Consider the following 24,716-nt stretch of genomic DNA (forward strand, 5'->3'; position numbering starts at 1 on the left):
AGTTTTTCTGTGGCTCGAGAGAGAGCTTGACAAAAAGAGTGTGACAAAAAAATAAATAAAAAGGAGCTGAAGATTTAATCAAGAGCTCAGAGACTGCAAATTTACAGCAGAGAGCCTGACACACAAATTGGGGATGTCAGTTTAAAAGGTGTGGACATTTAACAGGCGATGTAGGTCTTATGAAAAAAAGTTAATTCGGTTTCGCTGTAATACACCTTTAAGTTTATGTAAGAATCATGTTCTGTAGAAATTATTGCATTCTCTCTAGATCACTCAGGAACCGGCTGCTGGCAGCCAAACTGTGTAGTTGTCTACTGCACGGTTCTTAAGGTTAGTTTACTGTTTTATCACATTAGACTATAGAGGTAGTTGCAAGATTAGAGCAGCATGGTAATTAAATGTTTTATCTTCCTCCAAGGTGTCATATTCATTTGTAGTGACTCATTTGTAGACCTGGATACACTGCACTGTAATTCTGCAGTGAAAGGAAGCTTTACAATGGATCCACATTGTTCTTTACGTCAGAGCGCTGTGACACCGAGCACCCTGTTGCTGCTGGCAGAGGAAGAGAAAAGAGGGGATCTGATTGGTCGTTACTGGCAACGGCTCCCACCACTGCTATATACAGTACTGATGATATATTCCATCAAAACATACCCTGTTTCCAATTTAGTTGTCCTTTATATACTTTATATTTACAATATATGTTGGTGTACCTTGCATAACTGCATGAATCCTTATGGCACAATACAATTCTGTACATTTTTGGTCATACCTTACTCTGATGACTTGCACTGAATGGAATCAACCAGGGTTGCATAGTCCGGACAGTAGCTGCTAGCCAGCCTCAAGCAGACTTCAAATGATCATCAGTCATGGTGGAACGGTGTTTGGACTTAATATTCATTATGTGGGAAAAGGCTGACTCAGATAAATAAGGAGAGCCGAATAATGCAGTCAAGAAGGTAGCACATTTCCTCATGTTTGGGTACTCTTCCTCTGTGAGTAAGCTCCAAAACTGTCCATGAGCCCTAGACTTCAGCTGAATGTCAGCCAGTAGTGTCAAAATCTCATCCTCCACTCCAGACGAGTTCAGGTGAAACAGCGTTGTAATTTTTGAATCACCTCAATATCTTCCCGAAATGTGCAGCACATAAATGTAGCGAATGGCTCGAGTAAAGCAAAGTCTTGAAAGCGCTTGTCAATATGCTCTGTGTAGCGCGCACTGTCAAGTTGCGCACACGGCTTCCGTTGCGTCTCCAGCTCTGACGCGAGGTTTTGGAAGTTTCCCAAATCACGGCGCTGCAGCTTTAGCTTCTGTAGTAGAAATAAATTGGGAGGCTAACTTATTAGCTCGCCGGAGTTTTGCGGTTGACCGCGCATACGTGGTGACCCGTGTGTTAGAAAAGACGTGATCTCAGACTGGCTGCCCTGTACGTCAATCAAGTGGCAAATGCCATGAGGACATCTAATTTTTTTTGAATGGCATGCGATCTACCCGCACTACCTCTGGTTGATTGCGATCGACGTATTGGGCACCCCTGCTCTACATTAACAGATTTTTTTCAGCCACTTGGGGGCATTGGAAACAAGTTACAAACACAACATTGACATAGCGTCACTTTTGACGTGGCGAGCTTGTTAGCAAACAGTTGGATATTTACACATCCAGCATTAAGAAATCGTGTTTGCGTCCCTTGAGAATGTAATATTCACCCTTGTTTAGCTATGTTTTTGGTCTCTACCAACTCCTGAGGGAAATATCTGTCTCTTTAGCTGCTAAATGCTCTACTGTGGTCACCAGCTGGTGTGTCTGTCTGCTGTTTGGTGTTGAGTAGGTAGTGTACAGTGGGATTTTCAGTACTCGTTCACTGAAAACAGCTGGCTGCTGTGGCTGAAAACAACACTATGAGAGAGACAAAACAGTAAAGTTGTGGGCCAGATAGAAAAAGAATAATGAGCTGAGCCGAGGGGAGCTTCAGATTCAGCTCATAATTCTCTGTAGGTGCATCAATACCAGCAACCCCTTTCACATCATCATAACAAAAAAAAATTATAGCCACGTTGAAAATACTAAAAAGTGTATCTGAATAGGGCTAGTATGGCCAACCCTTAAGTCTGTCATAGCTTCCAACTGGCTGCATTCCACTGCTTGGCTGATCTCTTTCCTGGAAGTCTCTTCGCACTTCTGTTGAAATGAATCATACAAATGCAAAGTCAAACCTTGCCCACTTTCACACCTCCCCACACCTGGCCAATCTGTGCAAAGTAAGTGTGATTATCAGATTGCACCAGGCAGTGGTGAGATTAGGATGAAAAACAAGAACCCAACTGAGTTAACTTTCCATAATTCATTTTTTTTTTAGAAAGATGAGTAAGAAAGTAACAAAAGGATCAAAATTCATCCTTTAGCATCCATTAAGAGCAGCTCACAGTTCAGGCTTTAAAAAAAGCCTGGTCGTATTTCCCATCAGGATGTTGGAGTATAAACATTATGGTAGCCTACATTCAAGATGAGAAAAATAATGACCTCCACTTGCAGCCTCTATAGCTAAACAACCACATCAGTCCCTGAAAATATGTTACGGTCGTGTGAGGGGAGTGACGAACAAAATACAACAGCCTGTTCATTTATTTTCACCAGAAAAGTTCTTTAAATTCACTCTCCCATCTTTCTCACTCATTACAGTTAATCTTGTCACACATTTTTACAGACTGTGTGACAAACAGACTGTGTCATCTGGCCCAATAGATCACCACCATCCCCGTGGTGGCTGTGGAACTGGCACATAAATTAACTATTCATAAAGGTGGTCTCTCTCTCTCTCTCTCTCTCTGGCCCTATTCAAAGTGCTCTAATTAATCAGCCTTAAATAGATGGACAGACCTACATTACTGACACAACACAACTCCTCATACACCATGTACTATTTAATACACAGATGGCACCGCAGGCTGTGTGTGCTTCTCTCTCTGTGTGTGTGTGTGTGTGTGTGTGTGTGTGTGTGTGTGTGTGTGTGTGTGTTTCTGTTATTCTGTAATCGCAGAAAAAGACAATATGGAGAAGTTGTAGCAATAAAGTTATTGTAACGATGGTAACCACTATGAATTATGTGTCACTGATGCATTACAGGGACGCTTTTTCTCCTGGATTGAGTGATTAAACAGTGGCATCACAGTACTTTTAAAAATAATACATCTTTATTTTTTTCTATAGTTAATCCAATGAGTTTACTTTTCCAAATGCAAAAGCAGGGTTTCTATCGAGGATTGTTGTGATAATTTCAGTTTATTACAACTTGGCTTTTGCAATCAGTTTTTGCTAGCATTTCTCTACAGTTTTTTGTATTATTATTTTACTCACCTGAGCAATTGTTGAGATCTGGGAAGATATGAAAACTCTACAACAAAGGGCAAGAAACAGGAGCAGTCAGACGGTTTGTGAACAAGGAAACATTTTTAGCTGGGTTTTCAAATCCAATTTATTTGTAGCTAAAACTGAAAATGAGCTCACCTGAAAGGCTGCCAATAATCCCTCATTGAACAAAAAAAGAAGAAAAAAGAAAGTCCAACAGGGTCTGGAGTTGTGTATCTTGACCTGGCTTTTTTTTTTGTGATTTTATCAATTCTTCTTCAGTTTACTTGTTATGTAAAATGTCATTATTTTACAAGTTGAAACCAGGTTGCAATGAATTATCATTTAATATTTAAAATCTGCCGGTATTTAAAGATTGTAGCTGGATTAATTGCAGTTTTAGTCCACTGTGGGCGGTAGAACAAGCTGTAAACACAACATTCACATATCACCTCATAAAGTCGTTATTGCTGACCACTTTGTTCACCAGCTGTTCGCTAACTTTGGCTGTCTGCTGTTTGATGCTGGACAGATATTGATTACTGCAGCTTTAAGCTTTGTTCAGGGTACTTTTAAAAAAAATATATATATTCTTGTATATTAGTGAACCTGGGTTCAGGTATAAGGTAGTCTATACAGTAGTGTAGTGTAATCCAAGCATAGACCCTTTACAGATTGTAAACAAGAATGACGTATACGCAACAGAAGTACAACAGCTTGTCAAGCTGCTTTAACCACCAAAGATGGTGAATGCAACCTAAACAAAGGGATTTCCCAGATCTATGTGATATTAGCGAGCAGGTAGAATGCACGGATGCATTCGGCTGAAAGTCACTGATTAAACTGAAACACCCGTCGCTTTGAAAGGATTGTGATCTCGTCGAAATTCTGTAGAACTTGAGGTCGCTGTTAGAATTTCAATTGTGACAACCGAACATTTAACAACCAGACATTTGGGCGCTATTAACAGTTTTAATTCACTGTTTAAAGCTTGCTCACTTCTCTGGATGGCTGGAGCAAAATGCCACTTCTGTTGCTAACAAACGCGTGCATATTATTGATGACGTCGGCTGTAAAAGGGTCTATTGATTGATTACTTCCCTGAGTACCATGCAGGGTTAAGACAGCGGAGACAGACACCAAACAGGCCAGAGTGAGTCACATTCCACCATCAAGCTTAGTCTTTATTTGCACATGAACGCATTTCAACAAGGCTTGGGAATACGGCACACAATACGATTTCACATAAATCATCTTTATCCACTAAAAAGTCCTCTCAGGTCTTAGTTCTTAATCATCACTAAGCTTTAACAGTGATCAGCGTTTACATGAACAGCAAAGTATTACGCGTACGGCCTGATTTTACTGAATTTTACAAAAGTCAGAAAGGTGTATAGTAATTTAGCCTTAATATTTCACAGTGAAACTAGATGCCTTGCCACAGTTTAATGCGAGCGGAAATCAAAGATTATTTCATTGATAAAAAATAATACATACAGCTATGCGGATCATTCTCTCATTTGGTCCACTGTGTGAGCTTTAAAGTTTAGTTACTAAGAGAAACATTCCATCCAGCAGACATGTAAAGCAGCATGGTTAGAAAATACTGTGTGTCGTTATTCCAATAGAAACCAGGTTTTGAAGTGCTACACAGCATAGTGCCAAATGTTTAATATATAATAGAGACAATCCCCCACAGGTTACATGTAATGAACAGTGTCATGTAAACAGCCTTTTTAAGATGAGACCTCAGTCAGAACATACTGTGGTTGTGACGTAACAGGCAGCGTGGACTACCAGGTAGTTTTATAAATGCCAGGGCCCTGTCCTGTTTCTACAACAAGAAGTAGTCAGCTTCAAATAAACAGCACGGCTATCCATACATGATCACTTCGAGATGCTAGAGCTGGCAGAGAACCACCAAGAAACTGCCCGGAGCCCCAACTGTGGAGCTGCAGGGGGAAAACTCTGCTCTGCTAAACTTGATCTACAGCCAATGATCAAGTTGTTCCAATGCAATCTTTCATATAGAATAACAAGGAGGAGATATGAGATTGCGTCTGTGAAAACGATGTCTCATAACACATACATCCGCTCCGTGTCTTTATATTGCTCATGTGTGAAATGTGGGTGGAATGTGTCCAAGTCGACCACTTCCAAATAAGAGCTAATTTGGCCATGTTTCTAGAATTCTATATTTCAACCAACGGCTTCAACCAAGATGTAAAACTAGATTACAAACAAAGCAAGAACATGAACCGGGGCCCCAAAAGTTCCTGATTCACTGTATGTCAAAGGTCTATGGTAATTTGATTGATTGCAGATTTGTTGGCACCACTACAGTAGAATATCAAATAAGGCAGGTCCTGCTTTATGAACTTATTTTGAGATCCCAAATCTATTTTATTAGTCGATACCATGGCCAGTGAGAATCCTCAATTCTGATTGAGAGGTGTGAATTAACTTAGTAGGCGTACCATATAACTAGACACTCAGGTTTTTGTTGCCATTCTCTTGCCTCCATATATGTTTCTACATGTGTTAAATAGAAAAGCTGCAACGTGAAATAATGAGTAATGTTAATTACTTTAGCTGCTGACTAATTAGTAAAGTTTTTTTACTTTATGAGTCAATTGTAATGGACTTCGCCGAGGCTAACAACACATTATTGTGTTAGTATGGTACATATAACTGCAAAAAATTTTGTTCAAATTACCACTAACTGACACACACACAAAAAAACAGTAGAGGATATTTGTGCCCAGGCGGCCCCTTAACAGGTTAATTCCTCCTTGCCAAAATGTCCTTACAGCTCACTTTTTCATGTCCTGAAACTGCTGACTTTCAACAGGGATTTGGGGTGCTATTGATTGTTATAACAATATAAATTAACTTACATTCAATGCATTTTGACATGGTTAAAGGCGCTAAATAGGAAATTCCGAGCATATTTATTGCCTCTACATGTCTCTCAACATGGCGAAGGCTGAGCAACCTGCTTGCAGCTAACAGTGCAGCAACAACGGCAACAGCGTTGACGGAGCTAACAGTGTTTACCTGAGGGGGAACAGGAGGGTGAGCGCAACACTTCCACAACAACGTCGCATCATCTACAACCATCGTAAAAGGTTCAGTGCAGAGCGGCAGCGGTGAGCTAGCCAGCGAGCTCACACTCACATGTACTAACATGCACTAAAAAGCATGTGCCGCCGGCCCGTCTACGTCAACAAAGCACAGAGAAGCTCTGATTACAGCACACACAGAGGGAGATTGACTTCCTTCCCTGCTCAGGTAGACATTAGTCCACGATATCTTTACATAGACAATAGTTGTTTGCTGCTATATTGATGCTCTGAATATCATATAGAGAACCTTCAAGGCTTTGGTCATTTTAAACCCTCGTCAGTCATTAGTTCAGTCCTGGTTAACATTCACGTCCAAAGACATATTGACAATCTTACATCTTTAAAAATACAGATGCATGCTAACCAAGCACGTAACTCCTCTATGGTGGATGTGCTTGTAAATCTGTGCTCCAAAGCACAAGAAAGTATCAAATAATAATGAATCCATCACTAAACCAGGGGGATGCATTTAGGGCTCCACCAAATCCTGCTGGTTTACACAGAGCATCATCTGTAAGAATAAGGACTGGCGGAGAATATTAATGTTTAGAATGGCAGTTAAAGCAGCACAAGGCAACAGTTCTCATTTCATGACAAAACAAATGATTTGTCAACCTGCCACGTTCCCTTTGTCAAATTTGCAAAAGGATAACAAATGAGATATCACTGTGCTCTCTTTTAAAGGTACATGTGCCATTTTTAACATCAGCAAATGATGACCACATTCATTTTGAGACATTAGCATAATTACTCAACAACAAAACCACCGCTGGGATGATTGGCAGCTCGACCAGCCTCCACACTGCATTTTACATTTTGTGCAACTGACATGGATTCAGAGGAAAATCTTCTGGATTGCTTCCCTTTCTGCGCAAACAGAGCTAAATCTGTCAAATGTTCTCACTGTGACAAATGGTGAAAATGGGAGTCTCCAAGATGTTTATCCTCTACAGTAAAGCCAAAGATGCCACAGAGGCGAGGAGAAGAGACAAAGCAAAAGGGATTATGGGAGATGAAGTTGCTAGCACTAAAATACCACTGACATGAGACTGAGGCTATCAATCATCTCAACCGCGGTCTCATTGTTTATGGCAATTTTACCTGATAATAAAGAGATGTTTAAAAATGTAACACGTGGAACCTCTAAATGAGTGTAAGACTGCATTTACATCTAGTATTTGGCTGTATAAATACAATTAAACTCAGCCATTTTTATACACACCACTGAGGCAACACTTTGCACTTATGAAACGTAGAATATAGCATGAATCTGTAAGCATATTGCTCAATTATTACATTCACATTTTAAAATCTAAATGATAAATAACAGAATTTGTTTGAATTAAATGTTATTACTAAATCCTTCCATATATATATATATATATATATATATATATATATATATATATATATATATATATATAATTATATATATAATTATCACTATAATTATTTCAATGTTTCAAAATATGTTATTGACAGACTGTTAAATACACTTTAAAGATGGATGTGATTATAAAATACATTGTACACTTTAAAGTTCGACCTCAGTCAGTTTTTTAAAGTTTTTAAAGTATATATGAAGTAGTAAAAGCAGGTATTAAAGAGAGGCATTACATGGGAAGTGTAATTTGATATAAGGCCTGAGACACATTTACATTGTTGGATCTGTTTAAATGGATAGCGCAACGACGGAGTCCGACAGAAATTCTTTTCTCCAAGCTGTAATTATTTGTATGTGTTTATGGTAACTGAATTCCAACATTGGTGACCGAGTCAAATCATTGAGAATGTCTCATTGGTGAACTACGTTTTAAGGTGGATTTTCTTTGTTGTTGTGTATATCCTGTACAGTACATTCAATAGAATAAAAAAAAACTCAGAACTATTCATATTTCTTATTTAGATAGAGAATAATGTGAACGTGTTACGAATAAATCATCCCTGTGTTTCAAAATTTGACCTTTTGTTAAAACCCATAATATTATATACTGTATAGCATTTCCAAATAATTTCAACCTGAAGGTTTCTGTTTAGCCTTAGTCTCACACTGTGTCAAATTTACAATCTCCAAGATCTCTGTTTCGATTTCTCTGGCAACGCCTATGGAGCAGTAATTGCAGGTGTGTTTTCAGGTCTCACTTCCCAAATATCCAAACAGTGTCCGCTTGTGATTTCTCCAGGGAATGTGTTGACTCATCCGTCATCAGACAGTGACTGAGAAGATATTTATTAAAATTAAAACTTTGAGATGATTACTTTAAACTGATTATATATGATATTGTCTAGGCTAGTGTAAGAAAATGCAACAATTAACTAGTCTTTTATGCAGCCTTTAGAAGGTCATACGAAGGCAATGGCAGCAGCTAGATGCAAAATTAAAAATGTACAGGCAAAAAATCTGTAGTTGTTCCGGTTGTCAGTTTCTTCTCTTCTTTTTGTTCTCTTGGCAACAAACTCAGCTTCAGGTGATGGAAGCTCCTCCCGAATGGTTACACAAAAAAACCCCATTTCCTTCACAAATCAACCCGAGGACGATGACGACGATGATGACGACGATGACGACGAAGGGCAGGGTCTATGGGTCTCGCCCCCCCTCAGTTCCGTGAACCCTACCAATGATGATGATGTCACTTCCTTCTCTTTCTCCTTCCTGCTTCCGGTGCAGACGGACCTCTGGGCTGGTCTAAACTGCCAAGTCACCTTCTTTGCTGTCGACAACTGCTCTGCCGATGTCTCCCGTTTCACCGGCGAAGGGACATGTTGGGTTGCCTCGGGAACGGCTGCTGTATCTGCCAGGCCGGCGGTGACCTCATTATCCTTCCTTGCTTTGCCGTTGTTGTTTTTGTCCTGTTCCGTGAAGAGCTCACTCAGCACTTCGGCTTCGTTGGTTTCTCCGAACAAGTCCCAGCCCGGCTCAGTAGGCAACCGCTTGGACCGCACTACGCCGGCAGATTTGTTACCAGCAGCAGAGAGTCTGGAGGAGCGACTGGGATCGGAGTCGGACAGGTCGGAGTCCCAGTCACTGTCCCCAGCCACAGAGCCACAACCCAGCACCGACATATCAACAGGTCCGGATCCTGAACTCTCTGAGTCTGACTCCCTGGAAAAACACAACAGACAGTATCTGGGTGAAATAACTGAACCACAGTACTATTGGATTGCAGTGAAACAAAGTCATCACTGGCATCTACAGACTCACCAATCTTTAATTCAAACAATTTAAAATATTTCTCTGGTATCTTCCTTCTTATATTTATTAGAATGGTGTTAAAATTACTGCTTTTAAATATGTTGCATAAAATCTAAACTCTGTCACAAGCAATCTTTATATTACATTATTATTATTAGTGCTGAATTTTAAACAAAGAGGGCGGGGAAATCAGACACACGCACGCACACACACACACACACACACACACACACACACACACATACATCCTTTTAAAATAGTTTATATTGAGTTTGTAATGGAAATGAGATTATACTTTTGCATGGATTTAAAAAAAATTAGCATCAAACACTTAATTTCCTGCGTTCTGGTGAATTATTCTGCATCAAGTTATGGTGGAAATGTGTTCATTTATGTAAAGGAAAACTGTGGCGGCAGGTGACAATTCAAAATATATATATACTACAATTACCTCCTTGTGGTTGTATGCCTCCGCCAACTAAGTTATAGTCATCACCTTTTCAATTTATCATGTCATAGTTGGCCCAATATGTGTTTTGTGAAGTCACAGTGACCTTTGACCACCAAAATGTAATCAGTTCATCCATGAGTCGAGGTGGACATTTGTGCCAACGTAACGTAAAGTAACGTAACACATCACAGCGTAACGTAGCGTAGCGTAGCGTAACGTAACATAGCGTAACGTAACATAGCGTAACGTAACATAGCGTAACGTAACGTAACGTAACGTAACGAAACGTAACGTAACGTAACGTAACATGGCGTAACGTGGCGTAGCGTGGCGTAGCGTGGCGTAGCGTGGCGTAGCGTGGCGTAGCGTAACGTGACATAGCGTAACGTAGCGTAACGTGACGTAGCGTAACGTGACGTAGCGTAACGCGACGTAGCGTAACGCGACGTAACGTAATGTAACGTAACGTAACGTAGCATAGCATAAAGGCATTAATCTCACCATGTAGCTTACTGTCCACACAAATGTTAGTATGCTAGTGAGCCATAACTATTACATAAGAATCTTTCAATTCTAAAAAATATAGTCCAAGTCAAATCTCAAATAAAAATCTGCTCAATATTTCATCAGTGCTGTCTCACAGAGGAGAGGGACGCTATGACACTCATGGTCAGCTGTGGAGCAACGCAGCTGGTAAAATTATCATCGGTTTTAATACTGTTCATATCACACTCTTTCATCTGCAGTCATCTCACATGCCAGTTTCAAGTGGTTTAGATGCAGGCTTTTTAGGAAATAATGACAGAGGCCTGGATTTTGGTGACTTCATGGCTGGTGGGCTGTTCACACCAGAAGCGCATCTCTGCTCTTCCGCTCCTCTGTGTGTGTGTGTGTGTGTGTGTGTTCATTCAAAATATTGGTAGGTTCAATTCTGTCTTCCCAAAATATTGCAAACCTAGTCCTTGATTCATATTCAGGAGTTCTTCAAAGTGCTCCTTCTAACATTCGAGTGCCCCCAGTCCTGGTCATCAGTTCTCCCCTGTTCAAAACAGCCTGGGCTAAGCCCTGTGTGCCCTTCCTGAGATGTCTGCTCTGGGGCCTTCCAAACATCTAAACAGGTCTGTTGCACAGACCATATATATGGATGGACAACACGTCTCCACTTCTTCCCACTGTACAAAAGTGAAGCCAAAATATCCCAGATGCCTGAGCTGTCATCTTGTGCTTTTGATGTTATCTGAAGTCAGAGGCTACTAGAGGCTAGAAATGATAGGAGTGCTGGAGCCGCGGTACCGAGGTCTCGCCATGCACCCGCCTTCAAGCCAATCATCAGCCGCAGCTTGTTGTTAGAGTGAAAGCCATCTAGCTTCTACGTTAGCACCACGGTTGCTATTTGGCTAGAAAGACACAACAACTAACTGTAATAGCTCAATGAATACATTCATGATCAACTTGAGCATGTATTATTACACGTCTCTGGGGGCCACAGATAGCCCACCTGGTAGAGCGGGCGCCCTATGAAGGCCTGAGCAGAATCCGACCTGGCACCCTTACTGCATGTCGTCCCCTCTCTCTCCCTCTTCTCTGTCTATTCTTGGCTGTACTGTAATAAAGGCAAAAAGACCCAAACATTTTTAAAAAAAAGTTAAAGTTACATCCCCTCTCAATGTCAAATAACTATTCAAAACCAAAATTCTGTGTGTTTTTTTTTTTTTGGCCCATGTCCCAATTGCTAACATGGAAGGGGTGGAGTTTATGACCTATGCTGCAGTCGGCCGGGGGCGATCGAGATGTTTTGGCTTTACTTTTGAGGAGCTGTCCTTTTGTTTATCTTTACATACAATCTATGGTCAGCAGTACTTTTGGCTTCCTGATACTTGTATGCTGCTTCAGTAGTCCCCTGAACCAAACATGAAGCCTCCTGTGAAGGTAATCCAGGCACATCCAGCTGGGACGAGTCCCTGTGGAAGACCCAGACCACACTGGAGGGATCACATATCCCATCTGACCTGGAACCTTCTCGGTTTCCCTGAGGGAGAGCTAGAAGACGTAGCTCGGGAGAAAGACATCTGTGCTACCTTACTTACTTACTAGCCGAATGCTTTTGCGACCAGGATCGGGATAAGCGGAAAAGAAAATGGAGGGACGGATCTAAAGCTAAATTAACAAAGAGGCTTTGAAATGCTGTTTCAGTTATCTCTCGGACCCCTCACTGAATAACAAACAATAGACTGCACTAGAGCCACAGTGAACACACACAAAAATACACATACCTGCCGCTGTAGGGTGCGTTTCCTGCAGGGCCCAGTAGGAGGCAGGCTGGAGCGGCCAGGTAGACAAAGCTGTCAGTGCACAGAAAGTCTCCTTCCTCTGGTTTTTGTGGGGCAAGATAAGTCGGCTTGGCGTTCCTTTCTGTATTTGACTGGTCCAGGTGTGTATTCATGCTTTCCGAATATTGCTGCGCAATGTCGTGTTTTATGCCATGGGTGGGGACTTCTGCCAATGCGGCGACTTCCCCCTGGGAGGCAGGTCTTGCAGACACGGCAAGGTAAACAAAGCTGTCCGATTGGACAAAGGGATCTAAGTCCCCGCAGTCCAGTCCTGAGCTTCTGATTGGCTTCTGATAGGGATCTAGAAGGTGTTTGATTGGTTGTTTTGAGGGAGACAGAGGAAGAGGGAAGTCACTTCCCATGAGGGTCACTTTTTTCCTGGGTGGTGCCTCCTCACTTTGTGGAGCATTTAAAGACGTGGAGCCCTCAATGTTTGTTTGGTCGAGTTGGGTCCTAATGATGGAAACCGTTCCTATCTTACCAACCCTTCTTGCACTCTCACCTTTGCCTCTGTCTCCATCTCTCCCCGTCTGTCCACGCCCTGCTTCCCCTCTTCCGCCATCACCTCCTACGTCCTCATGCGCGGAGGTGTTGAGAAGTGACGGGTAGCACCACTGCAGCTCCGCACTCTCCTCCCTCCCCCACTCCTTCAACCCGCCATCTTCCCCGTCTTTCTCCAGCGACGTGCTGCTGCTGCCCAGGTCAGAGCCGCTGATCGGCTGGTCGCTGTCAGAGCCGGCCTCCTCCTGGCTCTGGTTGGATAAGGAGAGGAAGACCCCGCTGGAGTCGGACTCCAGCGTGAGGTTGGAGTCTGGAGAGCTGTCCTCCTTAGTGGAGCTAGAAAAAAGACAACACAGTCAAATGACTGCTACATCCCCATGTGCCACCTGCCTTCTAATGCTCTCTCTCTACTACTGGTGATCACTGATGCCATCTGACTTGTCATAAACTACTCTTTCAGATCTAAGTTATTGATTTTGTCTTTGAGATATTTAAAGTCTCTGATTTGAACACTAACCCAGATTGGATGATGGACACATCAATATGGAGACATTAGCCCTCTACTTTAGCTGAGGACGTGTTGCTTTCACACCTACTTCACTTGGTGCAAATCAAATGAACCTACTTTTACAGTTCATTAATGCATGATGTGCTGTCTAACTGTGCACTGACATTCATCTTTTTTATAGCAGAGTTTTAATATGGTCCAGACCACATGTTACCCAAAACAATTACAACCACTGTAGGGTGTTAAATTCTGCAAAAAGAGGGAAGACATAAAAAGTTAACTTTAAATGGGGTAATCGGACAGAGATAATTACTTAAACAGATTATTAAGGTTATTATTGGATTCAAGGTCCCGCCAGTAAAAGCCCACTAATCACAAATGTTGCACAGCACCCTTTCAAGCCGACTTGGTCCACATTATAAAACTAGCCAATGTTCTGGGTTTTTTAACATGGTTCATGTGGACTTGGGCAGGAATGTCAATAGCAGTTTGGGGCTTCCATAAATACAATTATTTAGATTAATAAATCAGGATTATGACAGCCAGCCTTTCTTGGCTTTTACTGCCTTTCATGGCCAATACACAGGACAGATCTAGGAAAAAAACACAACTTCCCTTTCTCTAGCAGCTCATCAACAACACTGTCCTGCTCACATGTAATGAATGTGCCTGTTCTCATCCCAAACTATGGGCACACACTCTGTTCTACCAGAATGAGATGTTCATAATAATGACAGATGAAAAGCAATGAAATAGCAACACATGTATGAATCTTCTCCCGCTGCATCGCCCATATACACACACAGATCACTTAAAGGTTGAATCAGCGAATCTAATCCAATGCACTTTTTTGTCAAATTCAGCAAATATCCCGTCACGGTCTGCTAGCTGTCAGTTCTCTGTGTCAGCTGACAAAAAATCTGGTGTTCATACACAGCCCTGGCTGTAAATGGGAAACAAACAAAGGAATTCGGACCAAGCCACACAACATTATTCTAGCCAATCAAGAACACGGGGCGCTCAGATCAGGGTGAAAACTTGTAAAGGCAGTGGGAGCGATCTGGGAGGGGGTATTTGTTTGGGTGTTCAAATACAGTGTAAACAGCTCATAGTGATCACTGTTACAGTCATCAACCGCCTATATTGATCAAAAAGCTTGAACAGAATCACTCCTATACAAATGCTGTCTAAATGATTCACTTATAGTAATCAAGAAGTGCACTAAAACTGTTAATTTTGGGTCTTTACATACATGACAAAATATGGAAAAACATTTTAAAACTACAGTAGGCTTAATTCAATAAATTTTTTGTTTTGTTTTTTACTTTACTCCCGTGATACTTTGCCTCGCAGTGACTCGTCTGCTTCTGGCTGGTCACCTGAGGATATAGTGAAATCACTACAGGGAAAATTAAATAATTTTCTCTCAATGAAAAATGAATACACACTGGGAAAGCGCCTGTGGTTGAAGCTGCCCTCATCAAGTGGATTGATAATGCCTGGTCACGCAATGCCCTCAAAGTAAAACTCCAGCAAATGGGAGCCGTTCATCTGCATGCACCGCCATTGCTGGATTGACACAGAGCCGGCCAAAAAGCGTCAAACCTCACCCCAAGCGAGCCCTTGTTGGGGGAAAAGGCGAAGAATTGGCAGTGAGCCAGTAAATAGCGAAGCTGTCCGTTTCATTACTTCCTATTCATGTAAAAAAAAATATACTAATGTCAATTGGATGGCAATATGCATTAGAATAAAATAATAACAACTAAAATAGGGTTATAATAATCATCTGCTTTTAGTGATCAATTTGACCCGCAGAGACTGTAAGACTGTACGTTTCCACTGTATCAACAATCTTTCTCCAGAATCGCTGACCCCACCTTTAATAAACAAATTGCAGTATTAAAATTGTTGCAATGGGTCTGCTGGACTAAACTAATACAATAGCATTGAATTTAGTAAATAACAAAATGCTATGGAAAATTGGAGCAAACTAACAAATTCTGAAACAACTTTAAAAACCTTACATCTATTTATGCTGTTTTATTTGTGACATTAATTAATCTATCTTAATCTCCAGGACTGACCAAGATTGTTGATCTTTCTTGTCACTGTTACTGTTCTGATTTACTGATTGCATGTGATGGCCCTCAAGGCTCAAGTGTTGGGTCACTACTATTTTGTTTATTTAAATCACTCATGGCATTTACTTACATTTACTTACTTATGTAGAATTTTAAAGAACAAATCTTGCCACCACACTGCACGGTACAAGCCACAAGTCCAAATTGGATGTTGATACATTTCATTGCTGTGTTATTATATATAAAAAAATATTAAAAGGAAATAAGAAATTAAAAGAATGACATCCAAATTGATGTTTTGTTGTCTAAATCAGCTGTAGTTTCTCAAAAAACAAGCGATGCACGTGCATCCATCTTGAAGTGTTTACTCTGGCACACAGAATTAATTTTGAAATTCACAGATATTTGCAAAAATGTCCCAAAAAGGCCAGTAAATATCAATTTATAGAACACAATTATGGCTTATATTTTTATTCTTGAACTTTTTATTGATATTCAAATTGCTCAATCATCTCTACTGCAACTGCTGCACAACAATTTCCCTTGGGATAAATAAAGTTCTATCTTATCTTATCTTTGAATTGAACTGTAGATCCTAAGTCATTGTGGCCCTGTGCATTTATAATCCCATCTAGAGGTAACTTTGATCAGATTTCCAGTATACCTTGTCTGAATTCAAACCTGGATGTTGTTTCTTCCCTGTGTGATGAACCTTTAGTCACCCAGGATGTATGTCAACATCTGGTGGAGAACAGTTCAGAATCAATGCAAACAACAACGAGGAATTACCTTGTGCCAACAGTGGAAGTCCCAGCAGATTTGGTTGACCAGTCAACAGGAGGTCTGTCTGTGTCTGTAGCTGGTGAGGCCATAGCATTGAGCTCCAAACTGACCTGGGATCTGCTCACCACTCCTGGAAAATATAGCACAGATTCAACACAATTAAAGATAAGAATTGGGAGCTATAATCAAAACATCACCATTCATGGCCCTCCTGGTCAAGCCTTTGGATATTTGATCACAGCCAGTGGATCAGTGTTTGCCATCGTCTAGTGGCTGTGTGTATTTGTGAATTTTTTTGCTTTCTGCCGTATTAGAAAAGTCACACACAGGTTTCTGAGAGCATAACTTTGTCAGTTACAGTACCGGAGCCAAAGAATTCTAATACAGGTAATATGGTGGAAAATGCATAGAGCTGAGGTAGGACAAGAACCACGCTTCAGACCCACGACAAGCAAACAAACAAAAAATAAATACAACCCTTGATGGACCAGTTAGTTAATTTACATTAGTGGTGGGCCGTCAGCGTCAGCAAAGCCTTCCCTGCTGGCCAAGACAGAATCACAAATTTATAGCTATTTTATAATTTAATTATTTTTCAAAAATACACTACATGTATTCTAAATATTTGTTCCCATTATTATCTCATTGCACAGCTACTGTCTTCCTCAGTTGCCCTGCTTCCAGCGCTGCTTCCAGCACAGCTTGTTTTAAGTAGAGCTTTTATCCAATCAGATTTCGCCCCTAGTTTAGTTAAATAAATCTGCCCGGAGGCTTGCAGAATTACAAGTGAATGCCTTTGCAGTTTAAGTAAATGGGGACAATATTGTTGATTGTCATAGTCTTCAACCAATCAGATTTTTAGTTTGACATGTTAGGCGCATTCTTTGACGTGCCAGAGCTTCTGGCTGGCCTAGTCGAGTAAGTCGTCATCATCAACGTGCGGCTTGATTGGTCAGTGGGCTAGTGTGACTGTTGTGAAGCTTGCTAGCAGATCTTTGTAGTAGTAACAGTTTTTTTTACCTAGCTTTGTTTTTTTAACACTCAATGGCTGAAGGAGGAGGAGAAATGGATTTGGTGGCGAAGTTACTGACAACGCCTTTCTAGAGGAGGACATTTCAGGAAAAAATGGACATCGTAAGAAAGGGTCGGCCAACCCCAATGCTAGCAGCCCTGACCCAGCCAGAAAAAGGATTTATACGAACAGTATTTCTGTCTGACAGCGTCGGAGAAGCATTGCTACTGTTTCATTTGTCTATCGTGTCATTTTTATGATATGGTTAATCTTGTTTCCTCTGATGTGAATAATATTTGAATGTCTCGTGCTCTTGAGTGTGAGGTGGAATACGTGTTTTAGCGCCGCAGGTTTGCTGGATTGATTTGTCATGCTTTGTTGTCATTACATTGACTTTGATTATATGCATTGTCTGTTAATGATGAAGCATCCCTTAATGCGCGTATTCATGTATCTGCAATCTGCAGTTAGTGTATTTGTAGGTGTTGAGCTTCATGTAACATTTTATTTAACTTCAAACCTTCAAATGTTGCAGTGTTATGTGAATATGAGGTATTTACACAAAATAAATAATAACCCATAGCTGTGGCGTCATAATGAGGTTATTAGGAAGTAGTTCAACTGTAGTAGGACAGCACTAAAGGCCCAGGTATAAAATGCACAGACCGCCACTGGTTTACATGGACATAATCTCTTTAAACATATCCTGCATTCACATGTAGAATCTGTAGGCAGCGGGACACAATTTAGTACCAAAAGCGTTCTGGTTTCCATATGCAGTCCGAGTTATATTTACCAATCACATTCAAGCAGACTTTGGTTGTATGCAGGGTTGATATTTGTCAGCTTTTGCATTTATTTGTATAATAACTGTGTGCATAAACTTGTGGGTAAGGATTTCAGCTTGCCAATTGTGTTTTGGCAATTTGTTTTAACTGCAAATTTGTAACAAAGTGTAGAAATTTTCACCACTAAAGTAAAATATCAATTAAGGTGGATCCTGCATTGTCACCTGATTATGTGCCCTTGTAGAGGATTATCACCATTAACAGTTTATATCTTATTCGTAGTCCATATTGCCAAATTATGTTTGATTAAATTAGAGCAAACTAATTTACACAGAAATCTGTGATCAGGTGTGGTTTTTCGAGCTAGGATTACTAGTTTATAGTCCCTGGGAAATCAATTAAGCTCCACTTTAATATTATAAGCTGTTAATGCTATTCAGTGTGTTATTCTGACTGAAAAGAACATGGGAAGAAGGAAAACAACCATACACAAAATGCAACAACTGTCTACCTGTGGAGAGAGCAGCTTTCTCCCTCTGTGGACCAGGGTGTGTTTGGTACATGTCAGCTCGTTCCCTCTGTGGCTCCAGCAGTAACTGGTATACATCCTGGGTGTCCCTGTGGGGCTGAGAGAGGTCTAAGTGCTCCAGGTCAGAGTCTAGCTCCCTGGCTCTCCTTTCCAACTCTGTCAGGCTGAGCTCTGAGGCTGCCGATGAAGGGGGGTGGGAGCCTCCAAATCCAATTGGGGGCCGGAGAAGAGGCCAACGTTGCAGGGAGCCCGAGAAAGAATCTGTATCACCACCTCCCCCCTCTCCCCCTTTCTCCCAGCCATCCTCCCACAAAGTGTTGACCATGTCAAGGACAGTGTCCCAAGCCTCTATCCCCCCTTCCTCTCCAAATGTGCCTCCTTCTTCCTCCTCCATTTGGCTTCCCTCTTTCTTTGATTTAGCCACCACCTTCTCCAACTCTTGTATATGCTGCTCTTGTATTCCATCCTTAGTCTTCATTCCTCTAACCTCCACTTTTTCCCCCATAATTTCTACATCCCTTGCCTTTTTGACATCTTCCTTTGTGTTTCCATCCACTTGGACCTTCTCTTCAACCTTTCTCTCGGACTTTTCTCGTTTGGTTTCCTCCACCAGCCCCTCACTGACAGTAATCCTATCTTTCTCCTTATCCATTTTCTCTTCCATTTTCAATTTGTCTTTTTTCCTCGCCTTGTCTCGCTTCTCTTCCTTCCCCGTCCTCTCCTCCATCTCAGTGTTCTCCTTGCTCTGCTCCACTTGTTTCTCCTTGCTCCTGGATCTCCTGGGTTCTTCCTGCTCTCTGCAGACCCTCCAGTGCTCCAAGTTTTGCTCCTTCAAGGAAGCCCTGCCCACCACACTGGCCCCTAGTCCTAATTCTGGATGGGAGGGCTCTTTAAGTGAGCATCGTCCCACCATACTTGAAGCATTCATAATGGTTGTTAGCGGGTTCTCTGAGAAGTGGCCTGGACGTGGGTGGAGGTGGGCATGAGGGCGCCTCTTCTCCAATGCTGAGAGGACAGAAGGGAGTGGGGGGAGAATAGGCAGGTTGTGGAGTGCCCCGCCCTGCCGTACAGTCCTCTTTCTGACCATGATTCGGCGAGGCCAGGTAGACTCGATGCCCTCAGCGGGGCCTGTTGACTCAAGGTCTGCAAACCCTCTACTTAGGCGAGGGCTGACCACACCTGGTCGGAGTCCTGTGGCTGTGCCAGGTCGAGTCCTAGAGCTGGACTTGGATGATTTGGACTTGTGAGACCTGGAACCTTTCTCTACATGGCTAGATTCAATTTTATTGATGTCCGAAGGCTTTTTCTCAACCTGATCTGCTGGGGCAATATCAGTTTTTTCCCCAGCCACAATACTTATCTGGGCTTTATCTGTAGTCTTGTTGCTGTTCTGAGTTTCACTGACAACCCCAGTCTCAGTGTTACTTTTAGTCTCTGTTTCATTACTAACAACAGCTTCAAGTACTTCCTCAGGCTCAGATGTAGGAGGAATCTTAACTTCTGTTTCAATTTGAGCTTCTAACCTAGACTCTGCTCCTGAACCAACCTCATTCTTAACTGTAGCTTCACCTCCAACTTCTGTTCCAGTCCTGTTCTCCACCTGCCTTGAACTGACTTTGGCCTCAACCCCTGCCTCAATCTCTGGCTTCATCGCCGGACCAGGTTCATCTCCAATCTCAACTTTATCACCAGGCTCAATCCTGTTCTCATTGTCATGCACAGTTGAAGGTATAGTCTCAGCAAGAGGTTCTGGTTTAGCCACACCCCTTACATTTTTTTCTCCACTCCTTGTCCCTCCACTGTGTCCCTCCTTGTTCACAGCTGGAGCCATATTTTCTATGCCCATCCCAGACTGCACTTTTCCTTCAAGATCCCGACCCCCTGGTCGTGTTTTCACCTGGGAACCCATTCTTGTTTCAGACCCATTTCTAATGCTAGCCCTGGACCCGTTGTCATATTTGTTCCAACTTTCAACTCTATGGTGTTCTTGTATTCCAGCCCTGATTTCAGCCTCTGACATGTTTCCAATTCCAACTTCACTTATTAACCTCGGTCCACACCCAGATCTGCTGTCAACTAACACCAAACCCACACTCCCATTGTCAAACTTTGAAACCATACCCCCACCTACACTTTCAGGCCCAACCTTAGATCCGGCTCTATTCCTACCCACAGCTCCTGTGCCCATTCTGGGAGCAGCATTGGGGGAGGGGGAGGGCTGGGGGAGCAACAGGGGTGTTGTGTCTAGAACCTGTTCGGACTCTAAAAACACGGAATCTCTGTCTGAACGCAGTGGAACTGGTCGACCATATCCAAAGGTCCCAAAAGTCGATGTTTCCCTCCTCTCCCTTTCTCTTGCTCTCTCTCTCTCCAGCCTCCCCCTCTCTCTCTCTCTTTCCCACTCACGCTGGGCCCACCCTCGCTCCATCTCTCTTTCTCTCTCCCTCTCCCACTCCCTTTCTCGCTCACTCCGGCCCCATCCTCCTCCTCGTTCCCTCATGTCCTGCTCAAGGTCATGAGCAGATAATTGGACCAGGGGGGCACGGTAGGGGGATCGTCTAAGCTCCTGGGGTGGTGACAGTCTGAGGCTCTGGGTTTGGGAATAATGCCTCGGCTGGGTGACGTGGGGAGGTGAACATCGCAAACTCTGGGACTGACTGGGTCGAGGTTTGGCAGGGGAGAAAAACACTGGAGTATGGTAACCCGAGGAGAGAGGTGAGCCTGAGAAGGGGGAAATGAGAGGGGAGGTAAGAGAGGAGGACTGGCCCCCAGGGGGAGGGTATTGCCCAGGGTTCAGATACCCTCCTCCCCTGTCCATCATTTCGTTTGTAGTAAGCTCCAGACATTCCAGGTGTTTCGGAGGTGTCAAGACTTTCCAGGAATGTCGGCCATCTCTACTCTTTGTACTGTCTCCATGGTGATGATGGTGTTGGTGATGGTGATGTTTCTTAGATGAGGAAGAGGACACTCCAGGTGCTGAGAATGATGAGACAGAGGGAGAAACTGATCGGTTGAAACATCCTGGTGAATGGCAGCCGCCACCATCAACATCTTGAGCCCCAAGTTTCAGTGAATCATAGATGGCTCTTTCATCCAGTCGTCGAACAAACGAGGGGTTCGGAGTTAGAGAGCGGGGCTGCGGATCGAACATGTCAGCTGGAGACCTGCTAACCCTAAGGGAGCCGCTTGCAGAGTAGCTAAAACTCCCCTCACCTCCAATGTCTCGCCTAATAGACCCTCCAGGGTGATGGTGATGGCTGTCAATCTGTTGATTGATGCACATGGTATCGTAGATGGATCGTTGGGGTACGTAGCCGTCTCCGTATCCCCCTTCCAGTCCCCCAGCTCGCCCTCCCACTCCCCCATCCCCAGGTTTCTCCAGGCAGCAGGAGCTCTTCCTGAAACACCCGGGACGGCTAAGAGGCTTGCCCATGATTGGTCGGATGGCTGATGGTGGGAGGGGTTGGTGGGAGACGCGTCTGTAGTTTGAAGAGTGAATTGTGAATTTGGTAATTTCACTAATACTGAAAAAATGTGCTTGAAAAATAAATTTCAGAATGTGCAAGATGCATGGCAGTTGGCTTTGAGGGGGCCATGGCAAAGTAAAAGAAAAGGAAAAATGGCAAATTCAAAACGTGTGCTTGTTCTTTTATGGTAAAATACTGAGGCAAACAAAAAAAAACATGAAAATACAAGACAAAATATGTCCAGTTTTTATGTCCACAGGGTAACTTCTTAGCTCATCTTCTCGCCAACTCTCTTCCAAGCATGGCTGAATTTGTATTTATTCTGGTTGTTTATTGTTCTGGCTGTCCTTTTAGGGCCAATTAAGTCTTTATCCAGTGGAGCGCTAGTCAGTCAGACACAAAGCGACAGAAAGACCGAATGCAGTGGATGGAGCATTGAATCCAGTCAAAGCTTCTCCTCTCATTCTGGCTGTGTTTGCTGATTTCCATCGTTTGTCTGTGGAAAACAAAGCAAACAACAAAAGATCTGTATGGAAGACAGCTTGAAGACAGTCTCTCCATGAAAATTTAGTGTATGGTGGTATATTCAGTATTAAGATATTAGTTAACAATCACTGATATCATTGCATGTCCAATTAAAGGGGCAGGCACTCACTAATTATAAAAACAAAGCTCAGGTTACAATTTAAGAAGAATTACTCAACCATTGTATAATGTCCTCAAATCTGAGAAAGTAACCCTGATGATGTCATCAGAGTCATCTCAAAGTCTTGTTACAAACTTGAAATGGGGGGTTTGATCAAACAAGAAGTGTCTACAGAAAGACTGTATTAAGCTGCATTATGGGAAGCATAAGATTCAGTGTTGTTTGGAGCCTGACCCATATTAGGGAATAAAAGTAGCAAACCATTTCCTCAGTCTATTGATTAGTATTGAGTTATTAGTACAGTATATATCTAGTTAATTAATAGTATTGAGTATCAGAATCTGTTATCGTAAATAATGCAATCAGGTCAAACAGCACCAACCCAATGAACTCCATCTATTAATGGGTTACCAATAATGCTGAGGGAGAAGCCTTGTGCTGGGATTAGCGGAGAACCATATGGATTGTCAAAATTGTTTGTTTTAAACCTTTTTTGACTTAAAAGGCATTTACTTTTTGGAATTTGGAAGTGAAGGCATCACTTCAAAACACTGTCAGTACAACTGTATTCTATAAAAAACATTGTGTTTTTCTTCCAAGGACAGGCTGAACACTGAGTGAGGAACTGTAGTCCTAGTTGGAATGTATTACATATCACTTATAAGGCAAGACAATGAAAGATTAAAAAAACCTAAATGTTCTTTTTGGAGACATGTTTTCCCCCTCAAACATGAACTAAACATTAAGCTACTGAAGCCCTACTTAGATAATACATTTGTTTAAATAGTTCCTCAAGCTAAGAGACACACCTTTAATGTACTTTATGTAGAACTTTGTGTATTTCTCCCAAGGACGGGCTAAACACTGAGCTAAGTACTGAAGCCCTAGATGGCCAATCCCTTTCATCAATTTTATAAGAAGTCACATCTTTGTTCATCGGAGTTCTCACATCTAAATGGTAAAAAACTATTTACAGCCTAAGCAACAAATGTTACAAAATCTCAAATTTGCTTTATGTAGAACTTTTTATACACAGGATGAGCTTAAAACCAAGCTAAATACTGAAGCCCTTGTTGGCGAATCCCTTTGGTCTTCTAGAAGTTATATCTAAGAAGATATAACATACCAACTGAAGTTGAAAGGGTTAGAAAAACTGTCCATAGTCAAAACAAAAAAAGATTAGAATAAAAAACCTCAAACAACTCAGCAAGCATTTTGAATTTGGAGAGATGCAAATGCGACAGCCTGCACCAAGCAGCCTTAAAGCCCCATGCAAATTTGGTGCCAAAAATGAAGTCAAGGTGACGTCAATATTCCTTCAAAGCTGTTCCCTCCATCAATACGAGAAATCAGAAGCCGAATACTTCAACATGTCATAGTATGACATTGTGGCAATTTGATTTGATGTTGCCATTCCTGATTTGAATATATCAAACTGGTTCATCTACAGCAGCTAGCCCGCTAACTTCAGTTTTGTGGGAGATAACAACAGTACTTAGTATGATGATTAGCGCTAAGAATTAGGTTACAGGAAGTCCCCAACACCTCAAGAAAAAAGGATTTCAAACCAATTTTGACCACAGAAGCATGGCATCCCCCCCACACACACACAAACTGGCAACCTTGTGACGACACTGACTAAATTCACCAGTTCAGAGGGGAAAAGTTGAGAGAGGAATGAAAAATCATTTACTGGTTTAAAAACTCCATTAAGACTTCTTTTTGTCACATAAAGAAAAGAAGAGATTGACATTCACATATCAAAAAAACATCTTTAGAAGGCTTTCCGCCATAGTCCTGAAGTATCAACACTGATATCCATCTCAAATGTAGTATCAAAGAGTCAGAACTGTCTAATTTGCATGTATTAGTGATGCCTTCCTCACAAATTAGTTAAGCTCCATCAAAGGAGCCTATTGATAGTTGAGAATCATTCCTGGTCTCTTT

General features: G+C 42.0%; 1 protein-coding gene across 3 annotated transcripts in view; it reads right to left on the minus strand.

The window, feature by feature from the left end:
* Nucleotides 1–7,912: 7,912 nt before the first annotated feature.
* The window catches only part of LOC137877693 (myb-like protein X), a 30,774-nt gene continuing 13,970 nt past the window's right edge, over nt 7,913–24,716 (minus strand). For all 3 annotated transcript variants that reach the window (XM_068717743.1, XM_068717742.1, XM_068717740.1), the window contains exons 2-5: nt 18,639–22,619; nt 16,334–16,457; nt 12,398–13,291; nt 7,913–9,583 (exon numbers count right to left, since the gene is read on the minus strand). In XM_068717743.1, coding sequence (XP_068573844.1) covers nt 9,004–9,583; nt 12,398–13,291; nt 16,334–16,457; nt 18,639–22,089 — 5,049 coding nt within the window. In that variant the 5' untranslated portion in view covers nt 22,090–22,619 and the 3' untranslated portion in view covers nt 7,913–9,003. The remainder of the gene's footprint in view (nt 9,584–12,397; nt 13,292–16,333; nt 16,458–18,638; nt 22,620–24,716) is intronic.

The sequence above is a fragment of the Cebidichthys violaceus genome, unplaced genomic scaffold (assembly GCF_023349555.1).
Source record: "Cebidichthys violaceus isolate CVI_PGR_0920_01 unplaced genomic scaffold, fCebVio1.0.p SCAF_22, whole genome shotgun sequence".
In the NCBI taxonomy this organism is placed as follows: Eukaryota; Metazoa; Chordata; class Actinopteri; order Perciformes; family Stichaeidae; genus Cebidichthys; species Cebidichthys violaceus.